Source organism: Paramormyrops kingsleyae, chromosome 17 (assembly GCF_048594095.1).
Source record: "Paramormyrops kingsleyae isolate MSU_618 chromosome 17, PKINGS_0.4, whole genome shotgun sequence".
Classification (NCBI taxonomy): Eukaryota; Metazoa; Chordata; class Actinopteri; order Osteoglossiformes; family Mormyridae; genus Paramormyrops; species Paramormyrops kingsleyae.
In genome coordinates this window covers 24,159,276-24,179,386 of record NC_132813.1, presented here as the reverse complement: position 1 = coordinate 24,179,386, position 20,111 = coordinate 24,159,276, and the positions used below count along the sequence as shown (strand labels likewise).

General features: G+C 41.0%; 1 protein-coding gene and 1 long non-coding RNA gene across 2 annotated transcripts in view; one reads left to right on the top strand and one right to left on the bottom strand.

The window, feature by feature from the left end:
* The window catches only part of LOC140579090 (uncharacterized), a 34,960-nt gene extending 34,626 nt beyond the window's left edge, over nucleotides 1-334 (bottom strand). Inside the window, exon 1 of the long non-coding RNA XR_011983302.1 lies at nucleotides 197-334. This is a non-coding gene — a long non-coding RNA (uncharacterized lncRNA). The remainder of the gene's footprint in view (nucleotides 1-196) is intronic.
* On the top strand, nucleotides 34-13,653 carry LOC111859705 (zinc finger and BTB domain-containing protein 21-like). Its single transcript, XM_072701430.1, has 2 exons — nucleotides 34-308; nucleotides 10,505-13,653. Exons 1-2 carry the CDS (start codon nucleotides 209-211, stop codon nucleotides 13,117-13,119), a joined length of 2,715 nt encoding a protein of 904 aa, XP_072557531.1. The 5' UTR covers nucleotides 34-208; the 3' UTR covers nucleotides 13,120-13,653.
* The last annotated feature ends 6,458 nt before the right edge of the window (nucleotides 13,654-20,111 follow it).

Genomic DNA, 20,111 nt, shown 5'->3' with positions numbered 1-20,111 from the left:
GTAGGCATGCGCCAACCCCGACCATCTGAGTTCACGGACAAATGTAATAAGCACATAAGAGTTCGCAAGCACTAAAAAGTGGTCTTAACCGCGCGCGAAAAAGTAGCATATGAACTAAGCTTTAGTTACACCTCAACATGTATGAAACCTACGAGGACAAGGTGCACGTGACAAGCGTTTTTCCTCATTACTTCACCTTTGGTGTCTGATGACGTCAAATTCAAGATGGATGAAATCTCCGCCGCTACACATTCGGTGGAAATCTGAACTGCTGTTGAAACTAGCAGGAAAATCCCTGCAGTGTCAAGGTGAGATAAATAACTTTGGTCGTGAGCAGTTGTCTTTGTCATAATCGTTGCTGTTGATGAGAGGCATCCTGTCTTGACGTAACTGTCCGCTTTTCTTTATTTATGTCGGGGCTGAGTATGCGCACAGAATGAACTGTATGATGATAGTACGCATGCGCGCTGCCTACATGTTTTCACACAAGTACTGTATTTATGTTACTAAAAGTAAGCGTTTGACTTGACGGGGGCTAGTTACTACCGGCTGTTGCGTCGATTTTGGGAGGTTTTTCGAGATGTGCTTTTCCGTCAAAATGTGTCGACCTCAATTGAATCTGGTATTTAATGAGAAGGTTCGCGGTTTGAGCACAACTTGCATGAGAGTACTTCGTTTCGTGAAGCTTCTGTGTAATAGAATACAGTACTCGGGCATTAACGATTTTAATTAAATTTAATTTTGTTCGCACATTAATATGTCTGTGAACAACTTTTTTAGTTATGTGTTATATTTGATTACTTACATTTATTACGTTGATTTCATGTATGTATGAGGTATGAGCAATAATTGGGGCAAAAAAAACAAATAACCTACAGTAAGCGTGTTGTTTTTTTGTTTTTTTTTTTTTTTAGAGAAAACGAGTACACCAACTTAAACTGATTGTTTTATGAACAAACAAATTTATTAGTGTATTGCATATTACATAATTCTTTCAACCTAAACGATTGGCTATTTCTCACATACTGAAATTAAGGTGAAGTCGAACTTCAGGCAGTGTGAATGGGCACCTTCCTGAATATATTTAGCTTGTAATTTTACTACTACTGAAATTTGCTTCTAAAGTACACACATTTTTACTAGGTAATTTATTCATTGCTATTCACTGCCCAGGTGCAGCAAAACCGCAGCTGCAGTAGATGTACATATTTCTGTGGATTTCACATATTCTGAGTGTTTTAGATGCCTTATTGACAAAGCACACAGATGGTAGTAGCCCATTGCACTGAAAAAAATAATTAGCTGATTTTACTCCAAAATATAGTGCACCATTTTTGCACCCTTGTTTTTAAGTATACTCCACTTTAGGTAACTTTTACTTAAAAAAAACTTAAACTGACATTACCAAAGAATATGAATTCAATTTAATATCTTTACTTAAAAATATATATTTCTCCAGCCAATGAAATTAAGCAGGTTCATTTAGATTTTCTTAATATTCAAAGACAAATTTGAGTAATATTCTGAGTTACTATCATCACCATGACCACTACATAATTACTACTGAAAGTAGCAGGTGGATGTTAGCATGTAAAATAATTTTAAACATCACAACACGAATAAAAGTCTTCAACTTCAAATCTGTATTATTTATTTTCTGAAAATACAAAATGGCATACAGCCTTTCCTTTAACAGCCAATGAAAATAAATGGTGAAAAAAACACAAACACCATTTTTCTCAACAAATAAATGTTGCCTTTCTGGTACATAAGTTTGTTTGCAACTCAAACACAAACTTGCAATGTAGTAAAATCCCCTTAACCGCTGCCCACTGAAAACCTCTTAAGTTTTAACTGAAAGGCATAAAAGTATGCTACATTATCTGATAATAAACATCCTCACTGCCATAAACTGTTATTTCCCACTTTTGAGTTCCAGTAGAAGTTTTCGGTAGAAAACTAACAGGTCATAAACATACAGGTCATGCACAATACACACACACGCACACACCTTTAGCGAATATCAAACAACTTAAGTTAATATAAACATGACCACACTGAAATTTGTCACATGGAATGTACGTGGAATTGGTTCCAGGGAAAAGAGGATAAAAATTGCAAATCGGTTAAGAGATCTGCAGGCAGACATTGTCCTCCTTCAGGAGACTCATATGGCCAAAACATCTGAACATATACATACCTTCCCACAGTACCCTCACATGTACTCAGCCTGCTACAATTCAAAACAAAGAGGCGTAACCCTATTGATTAATAAAAGTATAAACTTCACTGTTAACAATACTATAACAGATACAGAAGGTAGATTTATTATACTTAATTTATCTATTCAAAATATGGATTTCTGCATTGCTAGTGTTTATGGACCAAATGTTGATGACCCCTCCTTTTTTCATGCTTTCTTCACTTCACTTTCTGTTCATTCGGACTCCACACTTATAATAGGAGGAGACTTCAACTTGGTATTGAATCCAGAAATTGACAGGCTCAACACGGCCATGAGTCAACGGAACTGGCAGTCTTCAGATACTCTTAGACAATACATGAATGATTTTGGTCTTTGCGATGCCTGACGTTCACATCACCCCACTTCCAGGGATTACACCTTCTTCTCACCAGTACACCACTCACACTCTCGCTTAGATTACTTCCTAATTAGCAGCTCAATGATGAGGAACATCACAGAAACCCAGATACACTCCATCGTTATCAGTGATCACGCACCAGTGTCTCTCTTGCTAGCAAAGGAAAGAGTCACACCACCAAGTAGGAACTGGAGATTCAACACATCCTTACTTAAAGAACAAGATTTTATTAATTATTTCAAAAATGAGTGGGCAACATATTTGGATAACAATGACCTACCAGAAGTCTCACCATGTATTCTCTGGGAAGAAGGAAAGGCAGTAATGAGAGGAAAAATAATATCTTACTGTACACATAGAAAAAATAAAGAAAAAACATATGTAGCAGAATTAGAACAGAAGATTAAATCGCTAGAAACAGCGTATGCTTCCTCGCCGCAAGAGCATATACTTAGCAACCTGAGAAAAATCATTAAATTCTAATTTTAGTTAAATGATAAGAAGACACAATTTCTGGTAAACAGATTGCGTTTGGAAAACTTTGAACAAGGCAATAAATCTGGGAAATTCCTTGCTAATCAGTTAAAACTCAATAAAGAAAGAACAACAATCGCTTCTATTAAAGACTCGACCGGGAATGTAACTCATGATCCCGAACAAATTAATAAATCTTTTAAAGAATGTTATAAAGCTTTATACTCATCACAGAATAATCCATCTGATGATGAAATCAACAATTTTCTTAGCAATATAAATCTGCCAAAACTAAATGATGAACAAATTAGGGTTCTAGACGCTACTCTATCAATATCTGAATTCAATGAAGCCATACAATTTCTACCAAATAATAAAGCTCCAGGTCCAGATGGTTTCCCAGCAGAATTCTACAAGGTATTTTGGCCAGCGCTAGCACCCGTTTTTATCAGAATGGTTACTCAAATTCAGAACGATCGGTCGCTATCCTCAAACATGAACTCTGCCAACATCAGCCTGCTTCTAAAGCCTGGTAAAGACCCAACACTAACATCCAGCTACCGCCCAATCTCACTGATAAACGTAGATCTTAAAATAATTTGCAAAGCTCTTGCCAAAAGATTAGAAAAAGTTACGCCATTCCTTATACATCCCGACCAAACAGGTTTTATCAAGGGTAGACACTCAGCCAATAATACACGTAGATTAATAAATGTTATAGACTACTGCTCCATTAACAAATTAGAAACCACAGTTATCTCTCTAGATGCGGAGAAAGCATTTGACAGAGTCAAATTGAAATTTCTATTTGCAGTTCTACACAAATTTGGATTTGGGTCATCCTTCATAAGCTGGATTAAAACACTATACTGCTCCCCAAATGCATGTGTTAGGACAAACGAATTTATTTCCCAAAGCTTCCGTTTGCAGAGGGGCACCAGGCAGGGCTGCCCACTCTCTCCCTCGCTTTTTGTTATCTTCATTGAGCCACTAGCAGCAGCAATTAGACAAAATGTAGATATTAAAGGAATTCAAACAGAAAAAACAGACCATAAGATAAGCCTTTATGCAGATGACGTTTTACTTTTTCTTAGGAATTCATCAACCTCTCTTCTGAAGACAGTATCACTTATAGATCAGTTCTCATCTATATCAGACTACTCCGTCAACTGGAGCAAATCAACAGTTTTGCCTTTTAATTGCAGTTTCCAAAACACAACTACTACTCCTTTACAGTCAGGCAACCTTAGATACTTAGGCATAACTTTTTCCACCAGGCTTTCAGATCTAGTACAGATTAATCATATTCCTTTGTTAAAAAAGGTGGAAGAGGATCTTGTGCGGTGGAAATCTCTACCTATATCTCTTATTGGAAGAGTTGCCACCATTAAAATGATGGTCCTGCCAAAAATCAATTACTTGTTCTCAATGATCCCTAATAAACCCACTATGGCTTGGTTTAAATCACTAGACTCAAGCATCTCGTCATTTTTATGGAAGAACAAACAGTCACGAATAAGCTTAAAAACTCTGCAAAAAGCCATAGGTAATGGTGGTCTAGAACTACCAAGTTTCTATCACTACTTCTTAGCCAACAGACTGCAGTATATATCAAATTGGATCAAATCAAGCCCGGTAGATAGTCCATGGCTGGACCTAGAACAAGCAATCTGTGGAGAAGTAAAATTGTCTGATTTGCCTTTTATAAGCCCTACCATTAAGCGTTGTAAAGGTTTAAAAGCCTTAGTATTAGCACCTCATTAATAACCTGGTGGGAATTTTTAAAAATTACAAGGTCTCCACTTATCCCTTGTGAATTGACACCCATTTGGAACAATCCAGATATTTGCCGAAAAAAGATAACATTGAACTTTCCCTTATGGCATGACAAAGGGATTAGAAATCTTGAACATGTTATTCAAAACAGGAAATTTATTTCGTTTGACGAACTAGTCTCAAAATACGGAATTAGCAACAGTAAATTTCTTGAGTACCAGCAGCTGAAGTCCATTATTCAGGCTAGGTTCAATCTTAAAAAGTTTAACTTGGAAATACCTCCATGTGTGCTAGAATTTTTAAATCTTTCTAGCCCCAAATTACTGTCAAAAATGTATGTTATTGTCAAAAATGGATGACTCAATTTCCCTTCCAATCTCAAATTGGGAGCAAGATCTATCCATTGATTCAGATCAAAACTTTTGGAAAAAAATATGTTTAAACACCTTCAAAATGACTAAAAACCCGAACTTACAGCTTATACAATACAAAACTCTGCATAGAACTCATTATACAGGACAAAGGATGTTCCAAATGGGCCTTATCCACTCAAACCTATGCACCCACTGCTCAGGTGACTTTGTAGAGAACTACATGCATGCCATATGGTACTGCACCCCAGTTCAGAAGTTCTGGCAAAGGATTTGTGAGGATCTATCAATTTGGTTTAATTGCTATATCCCAACCTCACCTACATTGTGCATTTTAGGTGATGCAAGTATATTAGATATGGAAGAAAATAAAGCGCACATGATCCTTACTGCCTTAGGCATTGCAAAGAAAACTATCTTCATGAACTGGAAATCAAAAAATAATTTATGTATTACTCAGTATATAAATTTAATTCTAGACCACATAAGTCTGGAGAGAATGTCTAATTCCCTCCAAAAAAATCAATTGGGCAGATTGGATCCTCTCTGGTCCATTCTGGCCAATTCCATTACGTAGGGGGGGTGGTCGGCTGTGGTCTCGTCCCCTCGGGGTTCTGACGGGTGGCGGGGTTGGGCCCCCGGGCTGTGGGCGACTAGTGGCCTCTTGGAGCTGGGGGGGGCTGTGGCTGCCGTCCTGTGATGTCTGGGTGTCTGCCCTGGCTGGTGGTGGTGGGGTGGGCCTTGGGCGGGTGCTGCCTGGCGGTCATGGGGCGTGGGGTCTAGGGTGCCGGTGGTGTTGGGGGCTGGCCCTGGGATGGGTGGTTGGCCTCTTCGGTGCGGGCTTGGGTGGGGGTCTGGGGCTCTGGTGCCCGGGGCCTGGCCGTTTCCTCGTTGGGCGCCTTCCTGCGCGGGGGTGGCCTGCACTCCCTCTGGGGCGCCGCCGGGGGGGGTGGGACGGTCCATGTCTGGGGGGCCGGCCTGCGCTGTTTGGGGGGTGGCATGTCTCGAGCCCGGGCTAGTCTGCCACTTTTTGTCGTCGAATGAGTGGGTGACTGAGTGCGGGCTGTCCTTCGGGGTGGGGGGGGGGTGGGGGCTAGCTCTTGGCGTCGGCACTGCTCCGGGGTGTTGTCGCCGGGGGCCCCCCGGGTCCGCTCCATCCCGTGCCGCGGTGGGGAGCTGGGGTGCCTAATGAGCCAGCTTGGTTAGCTGGCTCTCTTCTGCCAGGGGGTAGTGATCTCCCACCTGGTATCATGAATCCCAGCCCCTCTCCCCCCTCACTCACATAACATGCCACGCACACATGTAGGATCTCGGGGTGGGAATGTGCTGCGCACGCTGCAGTGAGGGGGGCCATGCATATGGCCTTACTCGCTGTGCTGTGCGGCCCTCTGCCTGCCCTTGTTTTAATTGCACTTTAGTCATCACATATCAGTATACACACAGGGCCTTGGGGGGTGGGGGCACTACCTAGAGGTTGGTGGGTGGGGCCGCTGAGGTGGTCTCACTCACCTCTTCACTGCTGCCCGCCCCTCAATTTTACTTACACCGTATACATTGAGGGTTTTGGTGGGGGGGTGATGAGGAGGAGAGTTGTTTGCAAGCAGTTCTCCTCCACGCTTCCCCCGTCAATTTTAACTCCATCTTAAGTTTCTCAACAGTCATACTCACTCACTCCTTACACCACATACACTCACCAACACATGCATCCAACACTCCACCTCTCACACAGGTGCGTGGGGGAGGAGAGTGGGCGGGTCTTCCTACACCCCCGCTCCCTGCCCGCGATGGTGGGGGGGCACTCGGGCGGTCGTCCGGCTGGCGGTGCCCTGGGGTTGCGGCTGGCGCTGGGGGGTGGCGTCCGTTCCCCCGCATGGCGGAGGGCAGTCCGGAGTGGATGGGCTTATGTCTTTTTGTCTCTGTGTATGTGTCTGTTGTGTGAGTGGGTGTATGGTCTATGTGTATGGCTGAGAGGTGTGTCTGCGAGGTGTCTGTGTGGGCAGTGTGGGCCTGGGTGAGGGGCTAGCTGCTCCTTCCTGGGTGCGGCTGCCTCCTTGGCATGGTTGCTGGCCCTCCTCCCCGGGTGGTGGCCTGGGGAGGGCTCGGGCCTCTCCGGCGTGGGTGGGGCTCTCTACTGGGGGCCGGTCGGCTCCCGGCCGCCTGGGGTCCTGGGGCCCTGGCTCTGGCTCTGGCCCGTGCGGGAGCGGCCGTCCATCTCGCGGGGTCGGCTGCCTGTTGCCTCTGGTTCTCTGGGGCTCGTGCCCTTTTGGCTGCGGGGGGCTGCGCCTGGGGTCTCCCCCCTCCTCCTCCTGCTGGGGTGGGGACGCGGCTGTCGTGGGAACGTGGGGCCTTGGCTCTTCTGTGCTCTTGGGGGGCTGTGGACGCCTTGGGTCTCCTGGGCCTGTCTCCGCTGGCCTCTGGCTCTTGTGGGGTGGGGTTGCGGCCCCCCGCCCTTGCTATCAAGTACATTCCATGGAGAAATTCACACGCACCCAACACACGTATACGTGTTCACACACATCCCCCACACAGAACACCACACATGCAAACCCACTTCCACACTCCCTTCCAAGCACATGCAACAATTTTGGATTTTCTTTAATTCTGGTTGTGTCTTTGTATTTGTCCATTTTTGGTTGTATTTCAAATGCTGTTTTTTTTTTTTCCTTGATATGTGCTTTTTACGTTACTCTTGTCTTTCTTAGCCTCTCTCCCACTGTTGTCTCCCCCTTTGTTCGTGTTTTTTTTTTTTTCTCCTCTCTCACCTCCTTTTTAATCTCTCTCCCTACCCCTTTTCTTCACTATCACTCCCTTCCGGACAGCTCGGCAACTGGAATATTTTACATGTGTTAAAAATAAAATACAATAAATATACAAATAAAAAGAAATTGACCAACATGAAGGGCCTATACAGAGTCTATAGAGCCCCTCATGGCAAAGCAAATATGTCTGACACAGCAGTGCATTCAGACCATTATTCTGCTTGCTAAAGCTGCCGGACAGGACACATTTAAAAAAAAAAAAAAAGAAAACTATATATCACATGTATCAAGCCAAGAAGGATGACACATGCATTTGGGACACTTTGTAATCCTGCAATCATCTGTGTGCCCCCCACCTCTAACAGCCATCTGCAGAGCCCCCTTTGATTACAATCTTCAGTGTGTGGTGTTTCAGGTCATTGGGGTTCAGTTTGCCAACACTACAGAACACTACAGGATTTGAAGTGAAAGTCCATGTTAAAAAAAACTTAGTGGAAAAATATTGTGATAGCAGTAACTACAGAGTTATTCCATATCAAATCAACCAATTTTCCATAAATCTTACATACTTCAGTCTCACAAATTCAGAATAAATTCCATGTGCATCCATGCAGCCAATTCAGTGATGGGAGAGGGGTGTCAGGGTGAGTTTTTGATAAACTTCTGAAAATCATTTATCAATAACTAAACCACCTAGCAGGCTCCAATTTTGCATACTGGTACCTTTATAGTTATTCTATTTAACAAAATCAAAATGTTTTATAGAGATGACCACTTGGTGAAAGCAGACCTTAAAATGGAAAAAACAATTCCATCTATAATGATATAGACACCAATATATACAGTAAACTGGTGAAACTTGCAGATGACACCAAGGTGGGTGATGTAGCAGATACTGAACTAGCGGCTCAGCAGCTACAGCGGGATCTTGATTTAATTAGTGACTGGGCCGATACCTGGCAGATGAAATTTAACATAGACAAATGTAAGGTACTCCATGTAGGGAGCAGAAATATAAAGTACAGGTATTTTATGGGTCCTACTGAAATAAAGGTAGCTGATTATGAGAAAGACCTTGGTGTGTATGTTGATGCTTCCATGTCCCATTCTCGCCAGTGTGGGGAAGCAATAAAAAAAGGCCAATAGGATGTTGGGGTATATCTCCAGGTGTGTGGAGTTTAAGTCAAGGGAGGTAATGCTAAGATTATACAATTCCTTGGTGAGACCTCACCTAGAATATTGTGTGCAGGTTTGGTCACCATATCTTAAAAAGGACATTGCGGCCTTAGAAAAGGTGCAGCGTAGGGCCACAAGAATTCCTGGTCTTAGAGGAATGTCATACAAGGAAAGGTTAGTTGAGCTAAATCTGTTCAGCTTCAAGCAAAGGAGACTGAGGGGGGACATGATCCAGGTCTATAAGATTCTAACAGGTTTGGATGCTGTTCAACCAAATAGTTACTTCAGCATTAGTTCAAATAAAAGAACTCGTGGCCATAGGTGGAAATTAGCGGGAGAACATTTCAAACTGGATTTAAGGAAGCACTTCTTTATACAGCGTGTAGTCAGAGTATGGAATAGTCTTCCTGATAATATAGTGCAAGCTGAATCCTTGGGTCCCTTTAAATCAGAGCTAGATAAGATTTTAACAACTCTGAGCTATTAGTTAAGTTCTCCCCAAGTGAGCTTGATGGGCCGAATGGCCTCCTCTCGTTTGTATAGTTCTTATGTTCTTATGTTCTTATCTTTGGTTTTGCCAGCTTCAAAACAATGTGCTTTGTGATTTATATATTTCTGTCAAAAATTACTGATTGAAAGGTCAAATATCTGCTTCTGATGGCTAAACATTGCTAAGCCAAAAATCTAATTAAATTTTGGCAATTTTAAGGGTATACTTTGACCATGCAGGGTCATCTGGACCAAATGTGTTAATTAAATAATGTACCAGTTTGCAAAGTCTGAGCCTGCTTTGTAGTTTAGTTCTTGAACTACGGACTTGTGAAATTTGTTGAGGCCAAATAAAATCACATCTGTAGTGGTAACAGAGGCACTTCAGGATGCAGCTGTACAGGGAAAAGGTGTGGCAGATGTACACTGTACTACACTAACCTGGTAATGTGTAATGAGGTGCTCAACATTTTCAGAGAAGTGTACCATCAAGCCACAAATCACTACATCTCTACGGTTGTCCACACCAGCATCCTTAATGGAACACAAACAGATCGCATGAATGACATATGAATCTAATAAGTGAAGTAGTCATATGTCTCACAAAATCATTTTATCATATGGATCAATAATTTTTTTAGTTATGTAATTATGAAAATGTGATAAACAGTGCTAGTTCAATATGAATAACACATTTCTGTATTTTAAAATGATTATATTGTTCTTACATTATTTAATAACATTTTGTGGCTCAATGCACTAAAAACTTTGGATAGGAGTCTAAATTGATGCTTGCTTATGGCTTGTTGTTGTCTTTGTCTGAAATCTGAAAGTGTCTCTCTTCATTTCCCAACAGGCAAAATGGACAGTCTGGTTCACTACATTAATCCGGTGCATATCTCCTCCTTATTAAGTCTGCTCAATGAACAGCGATTGAATGGTCAGCTCTGTGATGTGATAATAATTGTGGGTGACCACAAATTTCAGGCTCACAGGAGTGTTCTTGCTGCAAGCAGTGAGTACTTTCAGACCATCTTTAACAGTGGAAACACTCAAGGACAGTCAGTTGTCCAGCTCGATTTTTGTGACCCAGAAGTCTTTGAGAATGTGTTAAATTACATCTATTCCTCTTCACTGTTTGTGAACAAAGGATATCTGGCTGCAGTTCAAGAGCTGGGCTGTAGTTTGGGAATCCAATTCTTGAATAATATAATGGAAAAGAAGCCTCAGGTTTCTTACATTGTGTCTAAGAAGAAGATGTTTTCCGAGGGCAATGAGTGTAACTTTACTTCAAGAAATGTCATTGCTGGCCAGAATCATAGTGACAATCCTGGAAATATTTTTTCTCATATTGAGGCTATACATCTACATGGGAAAACTCCATCAGAACACGCAATAAGAAAGCAGACTGTTCTACCTATTGGAGAATCCAAACAGTTATCTGTAACCTCTTCTGTATCTTTAATTGATTTGCAAATACAGCATAGACAGTTACCCTCAGATACTACAAGCCTCAGTGACAATCCACAGCTGACTGACTGCAAAGAAGCATATCCAGGCAACAGAAACCAAAAGTTTAGGCAGACTGACAGAGTTGGTTTTCTTTTCAAAACTCCTTTGGCCAAATCATTATCAATAGATAATCCTGTATGTACTACTGTATTTCATCTTGATAAAAGAAAAAAAAGAGAATCACCAGTGAAATCCCCTAATATAGAAGCAACCGATCAACTGGGAGATCTTTCTGATGTAATACAGGTCACTGTTGGGGATGATTTGCCTGTTGATGTTAGAAACTCAACAGTGAGCTTTGATGAGCCAAAAGAAATTCCTATGAATGAGGAAGACGAACAAAGAAAGGCAAGATTATGCAGTGAAAGTAGCTCGTTAAAAAAACCAAATGGTGTTAATGAACACAGCTTTTCATCAGAAGGCGCTAGGCCTAGCATCACAGCCGACAAAGCAAACAATGACATGCAGAGGGAGCTAAAACGGAACAGAATTTTCAAATGTCGGAATTGTTTAAAGGTGTTCCGGTCCAGCACTGGACTATGCCGGCACATAAACATGTTTCACAATCTAGAAAAGCCGTATGCGTGTGACATCTGTAATAAACGATTTCACACCAACTTCAAAGTATGGACACATTGCCAGACGCAGCATGGGGTATTGCAAGATCCAGCTCCTACTACTAGCTCCTACATAGGCATGGATGACAGATTGTACAGGAAGTCTGGTAGTTTGGTGCAAGAAAGAGAATTAAAGAAAAGGCCGTGGGGCCTTAAGTCTGGAAGTCTGCAGTCTCAAATAAATCATAAATATCATCTTAGGTCAAGGTCTGTAATCAACACCTGCCCTCAGTGTGGAAATACATACAGGTTATTGTCTCAGTTCAAACGTCATTTAATGTTGCACCATTGTGTGAAATCTGAAATCCTGAATAATGTGAAGGAAGAGTTACCCCAGGCAAATGACCATGGTCTTCATTCTCAGAAGGACAAAAACCAAGATGTGAGTTCTTGTAGTGTCTGCAGTGAGAAATTCTGTGCTAAGTATGAGCAGGGAGAGCATGGGCAAAGATGTCAACCATCAAAGTGTCCACATTGTGGCCCTTTTGACTCCTTCAAAAAGAATCAAACTGAGACCCACTGTGAGTACAAGAACTTGGCCTGCCATGAATGTAAGCGAACTTTCCAGTCCACCTTCAGCTTATGGCAGCACCAAGTAGAGGTTCACAGTCAAAACCTTGAGACCGGAAAGGAACCAGTGTCTGTTTATCATCAGGATCACAACAATGATGCAGCCAGTGGCATGAAAGGTTGTGGTTCTGGAGAAAATGTTGACTTTGATTCTTCTAAGCCAGTGATATTTCATCCTGAGAGCAGTTCCATCAGTTTGCTCTCACTCCAGGAAGAAATAAAGGTGGAGGAGGAGCCATCTAAGGAAAACATTGACAACAGCTGCAACCATGGACCAAAGACCCTTGAGTCTAGCCAGTGGTCATGTGAAAAATGTGGTAGGCATTTCAGTGGCTGTAAGCAACTGGAGCGCCACCAAGAGCTGCTGTGCTACATCAAACCTTTCATTTGTCATATATGCCAGAAATCTTTCAGAACCAATTTCCGTCTCTGGAGCCACATTCAGTCGCACACACCAAATTCTGAGTCAGCATCCAAAAAGAGAAGAAAAGATTTTTCCTCCCATTCCCCATCTCTGCCTCTCCCATCAGAAATTACAGAAAGTGTGTCTGTTGCTATGGGCAGGAAGACGGAGGAAAATGCAGCAGGTGAACTCCTACACAGTGGCATCTTGTGTGACACTCTGAGCCCTTCTAAGCAGTCCGATCAAGTGTGTAACCATCCTCCAGCACCCTCATCCTCTAAGAGGCAGCACATTTGTAAACTCTGTCGTCGCAATTTCAAGACTGCTTTTAGTCTTTGGAGCCATGAGCAAAGTCATTCCAATCATTGAATGTAGTGCATAGCTTTTTGATACATCCTGGATATAACAACGGGCTACCAAATATTTTATTTATTTATTTTCAGTGCTGTTGAATACAGTAAAACATTTTGGAATCCAGTGTTGTCAGTGAGAAGAAAGTCATTCTCATTTTGTAGTGCTTGTTTTCAACCTTATTTTTGGACTCTGACCAAAGTAAACTCATATGTGTTTCTTTACATTGTGTGTAGTATTTGAATTTTGAGTTGTAACGTAAAACAGATTTACCATGAAACTGGCCACACTGATTTAATGCAGTTGTTCAATGAGTTGTTCACAAAAATGTTCATAATTTATGGTACGGTAGAGCCCTTTCTGAATATGCAATTACTGCACTTTGATATTTAAAACATTAAAAATGTCCACTGCTTTTGCACTTGTTTCCCTTAAATAATTCATTCACTAATGTAACATCATTTTCTGAAATGCAGTTAAAGTGGTATTTGATGTTTTTGTTATTTGTGCCTCGTTTATTAATTACGGAAAATAAAGTGCTTTGGACTGAAACTGGTGTGCATGCCCTATCAATTCAAATGGTTTCTGCCGAGGCTAAAGACACAGGGTGTAAAGCAGGGGAACAGCTTGGAAAAGATGCCACTCCACCACAGGCTACATGTGTACAGGGTTGCCATGGGTCACGGAAATCAGAATCATTTTTATTCGCCAAGTACAGAGAAGTACAAGGAATTTCTTTTGGTGCGGGTGGTATCATGACACAAACAAAACACACATACAAATAAACATCTAAAAGTAAAGATACAAGGATTTTTATTTTTTATTTTTACAGGAGATGTGCAATGCTGAGTCAAGCATGTGGACAATATAAATAAAGATTTAAATAAACAGATAATGGATGGATGGATGATTTGTGGAATATCATGGACTTTTAAAAAGTCTATATTCCAGACATGGAAAGTCAGGTGAGTGGATCATTTTTTGGGCCAGGGAATTTTGTTTCTTATTATTTTGTTTGTTTTGTTTGTTTCTTATTATTATGAATTATTTTTCTTAATTAGGTTATTTCCCACGTTTCCAATATTGCATAAGTGGCTGTTATTGGTTACTTGATTTTTTGATGCCCATTTATTCCCTCCCCACCCATTAACAATTGGCAGTTACTTCAGTCAAGATATGCAGTGTCCTGTATCTGCTAACAATAGCAAACATTCCCAGAAAATGTACATTTCAAGAGCTTTGGCTACAAAGTGTTGAGAATATGACAGATAGGCTAAATGTAAAGTTCATAAAACTACTGTTGATCTATTAAATATGAGAGTACAAACAGTAATTGATAGGTCTGCTCAGCACAAAGGTAGCCTGTTTCATTATAGGTCATGGAAATTCAGCTATTTAGTCAGGAAAAGACTTTTTAGTCTATTGAAAGTCACAGAAAAGTCAGGCAATTTGACATTAAGCCGTTTTCACACATGAACTCCAAACATTGTCTAGAGAATCAGGTCTGGACCTTTTCCGGAGTTGCCCTTTCACACACGTGGCATGCAACTAGAGATTTTCTGTATCCGATACATTCATACCAACTAAAAATACTCCCATTTGGTTTGACGAGTGGCGCTTGGGTAGAGCATACAGGAGGTAGGGCATAATGCCAAAAGTACACTTCAGAAATCACATTGTTTTGTTTACAGCACTGCTGACAGAACTTCCTGTCATCTCTCCAGTTATTGATGTCCATTGGAGTCTTCTTTGTTTCTTCTTCACTGTCTTTTTCTTCCCTTGTTCAACCTTGGCTGATTGTATTGTTCCATTTTCATGCCAGTAACATGATGGAATCATATGGGCACCAATATACCCACTCACTTGCAGTGAATTCTCTGGCCAGTTTCCTGCTCCATTCGCACAAAGGGGTCAATCAGCAATTACCTGGAGAGCTAGCAAGGTAAAGTCCGTTTACTGTCCAGTATGACTGATTTTGTAGCAGGTTCTTAGCCAGTCAGATTTCTCAGAGCAAATCTGCTTTTATTCTGAAGGATTGTTTTTCTTCCTGCCAGAGTTTTAGCTAGGCTACATGTGTCTTGGTGGTAACCGGATATTGTTTTTCCTTCTTTTGAGAGTAATAAAGGGTTTGAAGAAATTGCTTCTTGGCTTGCATCTTACCACAATTTGGACATTTGCAGTTTAGAAAAACCAGGGGCAGTATGGAGAAAACCTCTCAGAGTAATGTTTCACTCTTAAGTGTATCAAAATTGTAAGATTGATGTGATTTTGCTCTTACTGTCAGAATTAAGAATAAATGGCATACATAAAGGTTTTTAAGTGTTAAGACTAGGTCTAATAATTTAAGAAAGTTGGATAAGTATCCTAAACCAGTTAGGAGTTGGAAGATGGCAGCATTACACACACCGTGACAGAAACCACACACTTTCCAGCAAAGAAAGGATGTCCTGCAATTATATGATGATAATGAATTGTTGAAAAGATATAGGCATTATTTTTGTCAGTCTCTTGACCTAATAAGAGGTGCAATACAACCTACTTCACGTAACAATGCACTAACTGCAGAAATGAAGGTGATAATGACCCTTCATTTTTTGGCAACCAGGAAAATGCAGCAGTGCTTCACTGATGACTGTGGTCCATCACAGTCCACAGTGAGTAAATAAATACTACTCTGGTGGCCCTGATGGCACCGAATATAGTGAGGCAGTTCATCGATTTTCCAATGGACATCTAAACCCTACAGCAGTAGCATGCTGCTGTTATGAGAATTGCAGGCTTCCCTGGTGGGTGTGGTTGGAGTCATCGATAGCACGCGTGTGCATAATAGCTCCATCTGTACATGAAGACAAATACGGAAACAGAAAAAGATACCACAGTATCAATGTTCAAGTTGTGTTTATTACTAATTATACAATTTTGGACCTTGTGCCAAAATGGCCAGGGACCATGCATGATGCCCACATTCTTTCTGAAAGTGGCCTCACTGCCTTATTTGATCAAAATATTGTACTTCCTGGGTGTTATCTCCTGGGTGACTCAGGATACCCATTAAAGTGCTGGTTTCTCACTCCTTAGAAGAGCACAGGGGGAACAACAAAATTATAACTGGTAAGTATAGAAATACATGCAATAAATGTCTATTTAATCACTATTGCAAATGTAGTTCACACAAGGCTGCAAAACCTGTGGCAATTCCTGTTCTTCACAGAAAAATTAGACATTCCCCTCTTTGTGCAGGTCGCATCACTACAGCTTGTAGTATATTGTAGAACATTTGCAAATTTTGCAATCTTCCACTGCTGGGTGATGATGACAGTGATGATGACAGCGACAATGATTCTGATGAGATTAATGATACCACCAATGACATGCAGATTGTTTCAGACAGAGCATCAATAAGAGACTGCTTTGCCAACATTCATTTTGGTTATGTAAAGCTGGCTGTAAATGATGCACCATGCAAATCATTTACACATTCTGTTATTTAGAGCAACACAGCACATGTATTTAGACTGTGTTCTTTAATATTGTGAGTTTTTCTAACAAGCTTTTTTCTAATTTAAGTTTTTTTCTTTGTAGGAACTCAATGTCATCCTCAGGGTCACTTCCTGTGCTCTGCACTAACCCTCTGTCATGTGAGGGAGAAGGTTCGACTGGAGGGCAGGAGAAGGCGTCTTGGCACATTTGAGGAGATGACACATCGAATGAACCGGCATCAACATCACCTGCACTACACTGATATGAGGAATAAATAAACCTTACAAATGGAATAAAAGTGTCAAGTCCATTTAATACACATGTTGATTAAAAGTTGCTACTGTTCTTTTATAACATGAGTCATCCCATTGTGTTTATTACATACCATTTTTGAAACTCCTACAGTTTCAGCAGTGCAGGATCTTGGGCACCTGCAATGCAACAAATGAATTCATTTGTTGAGCCCAAGATCTCTACTATTTCTGCCATTTCAGAGAGGTTTACATGGAGGACCCCCCGCCTGTGTGTTAACAAGAGAAACATTAGGGAAACATTAAACTAACAATCATTATAACAAAGGTGATGTGAGGTATATAAATAATGAAAGAAACCTCTGGCTTGCGTGCTTTCTTTGTAAGCTGCTCTTTCCTTAGGCGAGGTAGATAAAACATGCCACCTACCTCAGCCGAACGCCTAGTATGAGGAAACCCAGCATTTATGGAGCTTGCAATGGCTTGGCAAGCATTTTTTTTGTATTTGCTTGTAACAGTTGGGCCAAATTTTCCTCGCACTACCTTCTTCTATTTAAGCACCAACTGTCCCAAGAGGACCGTTTCATTCTTTGCCTAGTTTGGATTCCTTTTAGAATCCATTTTTTGAGATTACTTCAGTCTTTGACTGTCAGGGTCAGCACCCGTCTGCCCCAACCTTTTGTGTCTGTGTTGCTGGCCACCCTGTCCTCCCTGTGTCTTTCAAGTCCTTAGTGTGTTACTGCTGCTCCACAGATTGCTGTGTGGTCTTATGGGCTGAGCGTGCGGCTGTTAGTTGTGTGTTCAAGCCCAGTCACCTCTGTTTTTGTGTTTAGTAGATTTTGTTCCCTAGCATTTCCTTTGTATCCTAGTTCCTGAGTTTATGGTTGCATTCAGTTTTTGGTGTTTGCTTTGTGTCCTTGGTTGTGTTTTACCTGTCCTTCTTGTTTTCCCAGTGTTAGATTCTGTTCCCCAGTTTCTCTCAACTCACTCGAGAAGAAAGCAAGGCAGGCACATATGGTGCGTTTGATTATCTCTCCGAAGTCGTAAATTCTGAGGTGCATGATGTCACGTCTCACCAATCTTCCATTTGAGTTCCACATCTTGGAACAAACATGGCTGCCTCCACAAACATGTTGTTGTTGTGTGTTGTTGCTTATATTTTAGCAGATTTGGAGATCAGTAGAACATGCATTAATTAGTCAGCAATTTCATTTTGTGGGGGAGGGCTTGTTTTGAAATTCTTCTATTTGTTGGCTTTCATTAAATACCACAACAAAAATACTTTTGTCACAATTGCAATCATTACATCCACATCCCCTTGCCTCTCCATTTCTAATTGCACTGGAAGATCAATGCACCCCTCCAGGCTAGTTATGTTAGTGTCTACGTGACCAAGCAAGCTGTGCACCACAGGGGCTGTAGGTGATAGTGCCTTTGGTGCTGATCTTCCCCCTTAACAAAAGCATGAACATTTTCAGCAATCACTGATCACTGCCAATAGAGCATAATATTTCTAATAAAACTTATATGTATGTATGTATGTTTATCCATTTTGTTTATATATGAAACTATGTACATGACAACAACGAAGACAGGTTTGACAATTGCCTTTGAAATCCATCAAGCCATGTAATAGATGTACCTGTAGCAGAACTTGCTCATTTGAAGGCTGCGATTTTTGCTCGCGACTGCGACTGTAGTGCGTACCAGTGCTTCTTGCAGTCATCAGCTGTCCTGTGCATGAGTGGGTCTGCTGCATTTATATGAAAGCTCATTTCTTCCCAAGCTTTGCTTTGGAGGTTATGACAGGTCCGAATTTGCCTTTGATTATGTACTTCCCTTCCAACACCAACTGGGCAAGGAGGAGCAGCTGGTCTTGTGCTCAGTTAGGTTTTCTTTAGCATTTGGGGCTGGTGTCCATCATGGATCCATCTTCATTGCTAGACATCCATGTAATGCCATTTTGTTTATTATTCTATAACAGGCATGTTGTCTAATAGCCTGTCAGTTAGGTTCAGTTCAAGGTTCAAGGTACTTTATTATCATTCACAGCTGTGTATACTGTATGTACATAGTGAGATGAGACAATGTTTCTCCATGGAACACGATGCAATATACAACATATAACAAGATATAACACAATGTGCACAAGAACTAAAACAGCACTAAACAGTGCAATGATATAGGGCTTTCTGTACACATATTTTAAATAAAACAAGCATAATGAACAGCATGTTGGATTTAAATTATTGCACAAAAGGAAATTTTAGCAGCCTTTGTTGAGTGTTATAGGTAAAGGGCATATGGCATTGAGACTGTAATGGAATTATTGGGAACCATTTCAATTATTGGGAGGATTGGGAGAGGAGGGGAGGAGGGGGTAGCATATGACAAATTAGCGTTTTTTTTTCATCGAATGAACTGGATGTATGTTTTTATTGTAACATAAAACATAATCATTCAAACTGCACTTCTTTTGAAAATAGCACCTAATCTGTTATTTCATTTGCATGTCATATTCCATCCTATATTTATTCATTTATTTGTGTTTGTGGGATGTTGCGCATACAATTACACCAGCACATACTGGCCCCTCATCAACCAATCCCCGTGGTTATTGCAGGTAAGCTCGTGCATGAGAACTGACATGAGCCATAGTGACGGAGCCTTTCGCTTAGCTTTTCCATAGTAAAAGTTGGTCTTAGCAGCCTTGTGAATAGGATTTAGTTAGGAACTTTTAGTGTGACTTAGGAGTGTTCTTAGTGGTAAGATAAAATATTTTGTGAATATGGGCCCAGTTCACTGGAGTACCTATATTAATTTATTTTGTAGGCCTTGTATATTTCAGCAAGACAATGTCAAACCGCATTCTGTGTTACAACAGCATGGCTCCGTAATAAAATAGTCCAGATACTAGACTGGCCTGCCTACAGTCCAGACCTGTCACCCACTGAAAACATTTGGCACATCATGAATCAAAAAATATGACAAAGGAGACCCCAAGACTGTTGAGCAGTAGAAATTCTACACTAGAGGTCAAAATTTTGGAAACACTTCCAATTTTTAGTGATTGCAGAACTTTATTAATGTTACTCCAGTTACTTATTCAATCATCCAGAGTATGATATTTGTAAAAATTCTATGATTGTTCATAAACTTTACCACCAATATTTGTGTAGCAATTTTCAAAGCACTATGCCAAAAATGTTAGGTGTTTCCACAATTTTGGCCACTAGTGTATATCAGGCAAGAATGGGACAACATTTCACTTTCAAAACT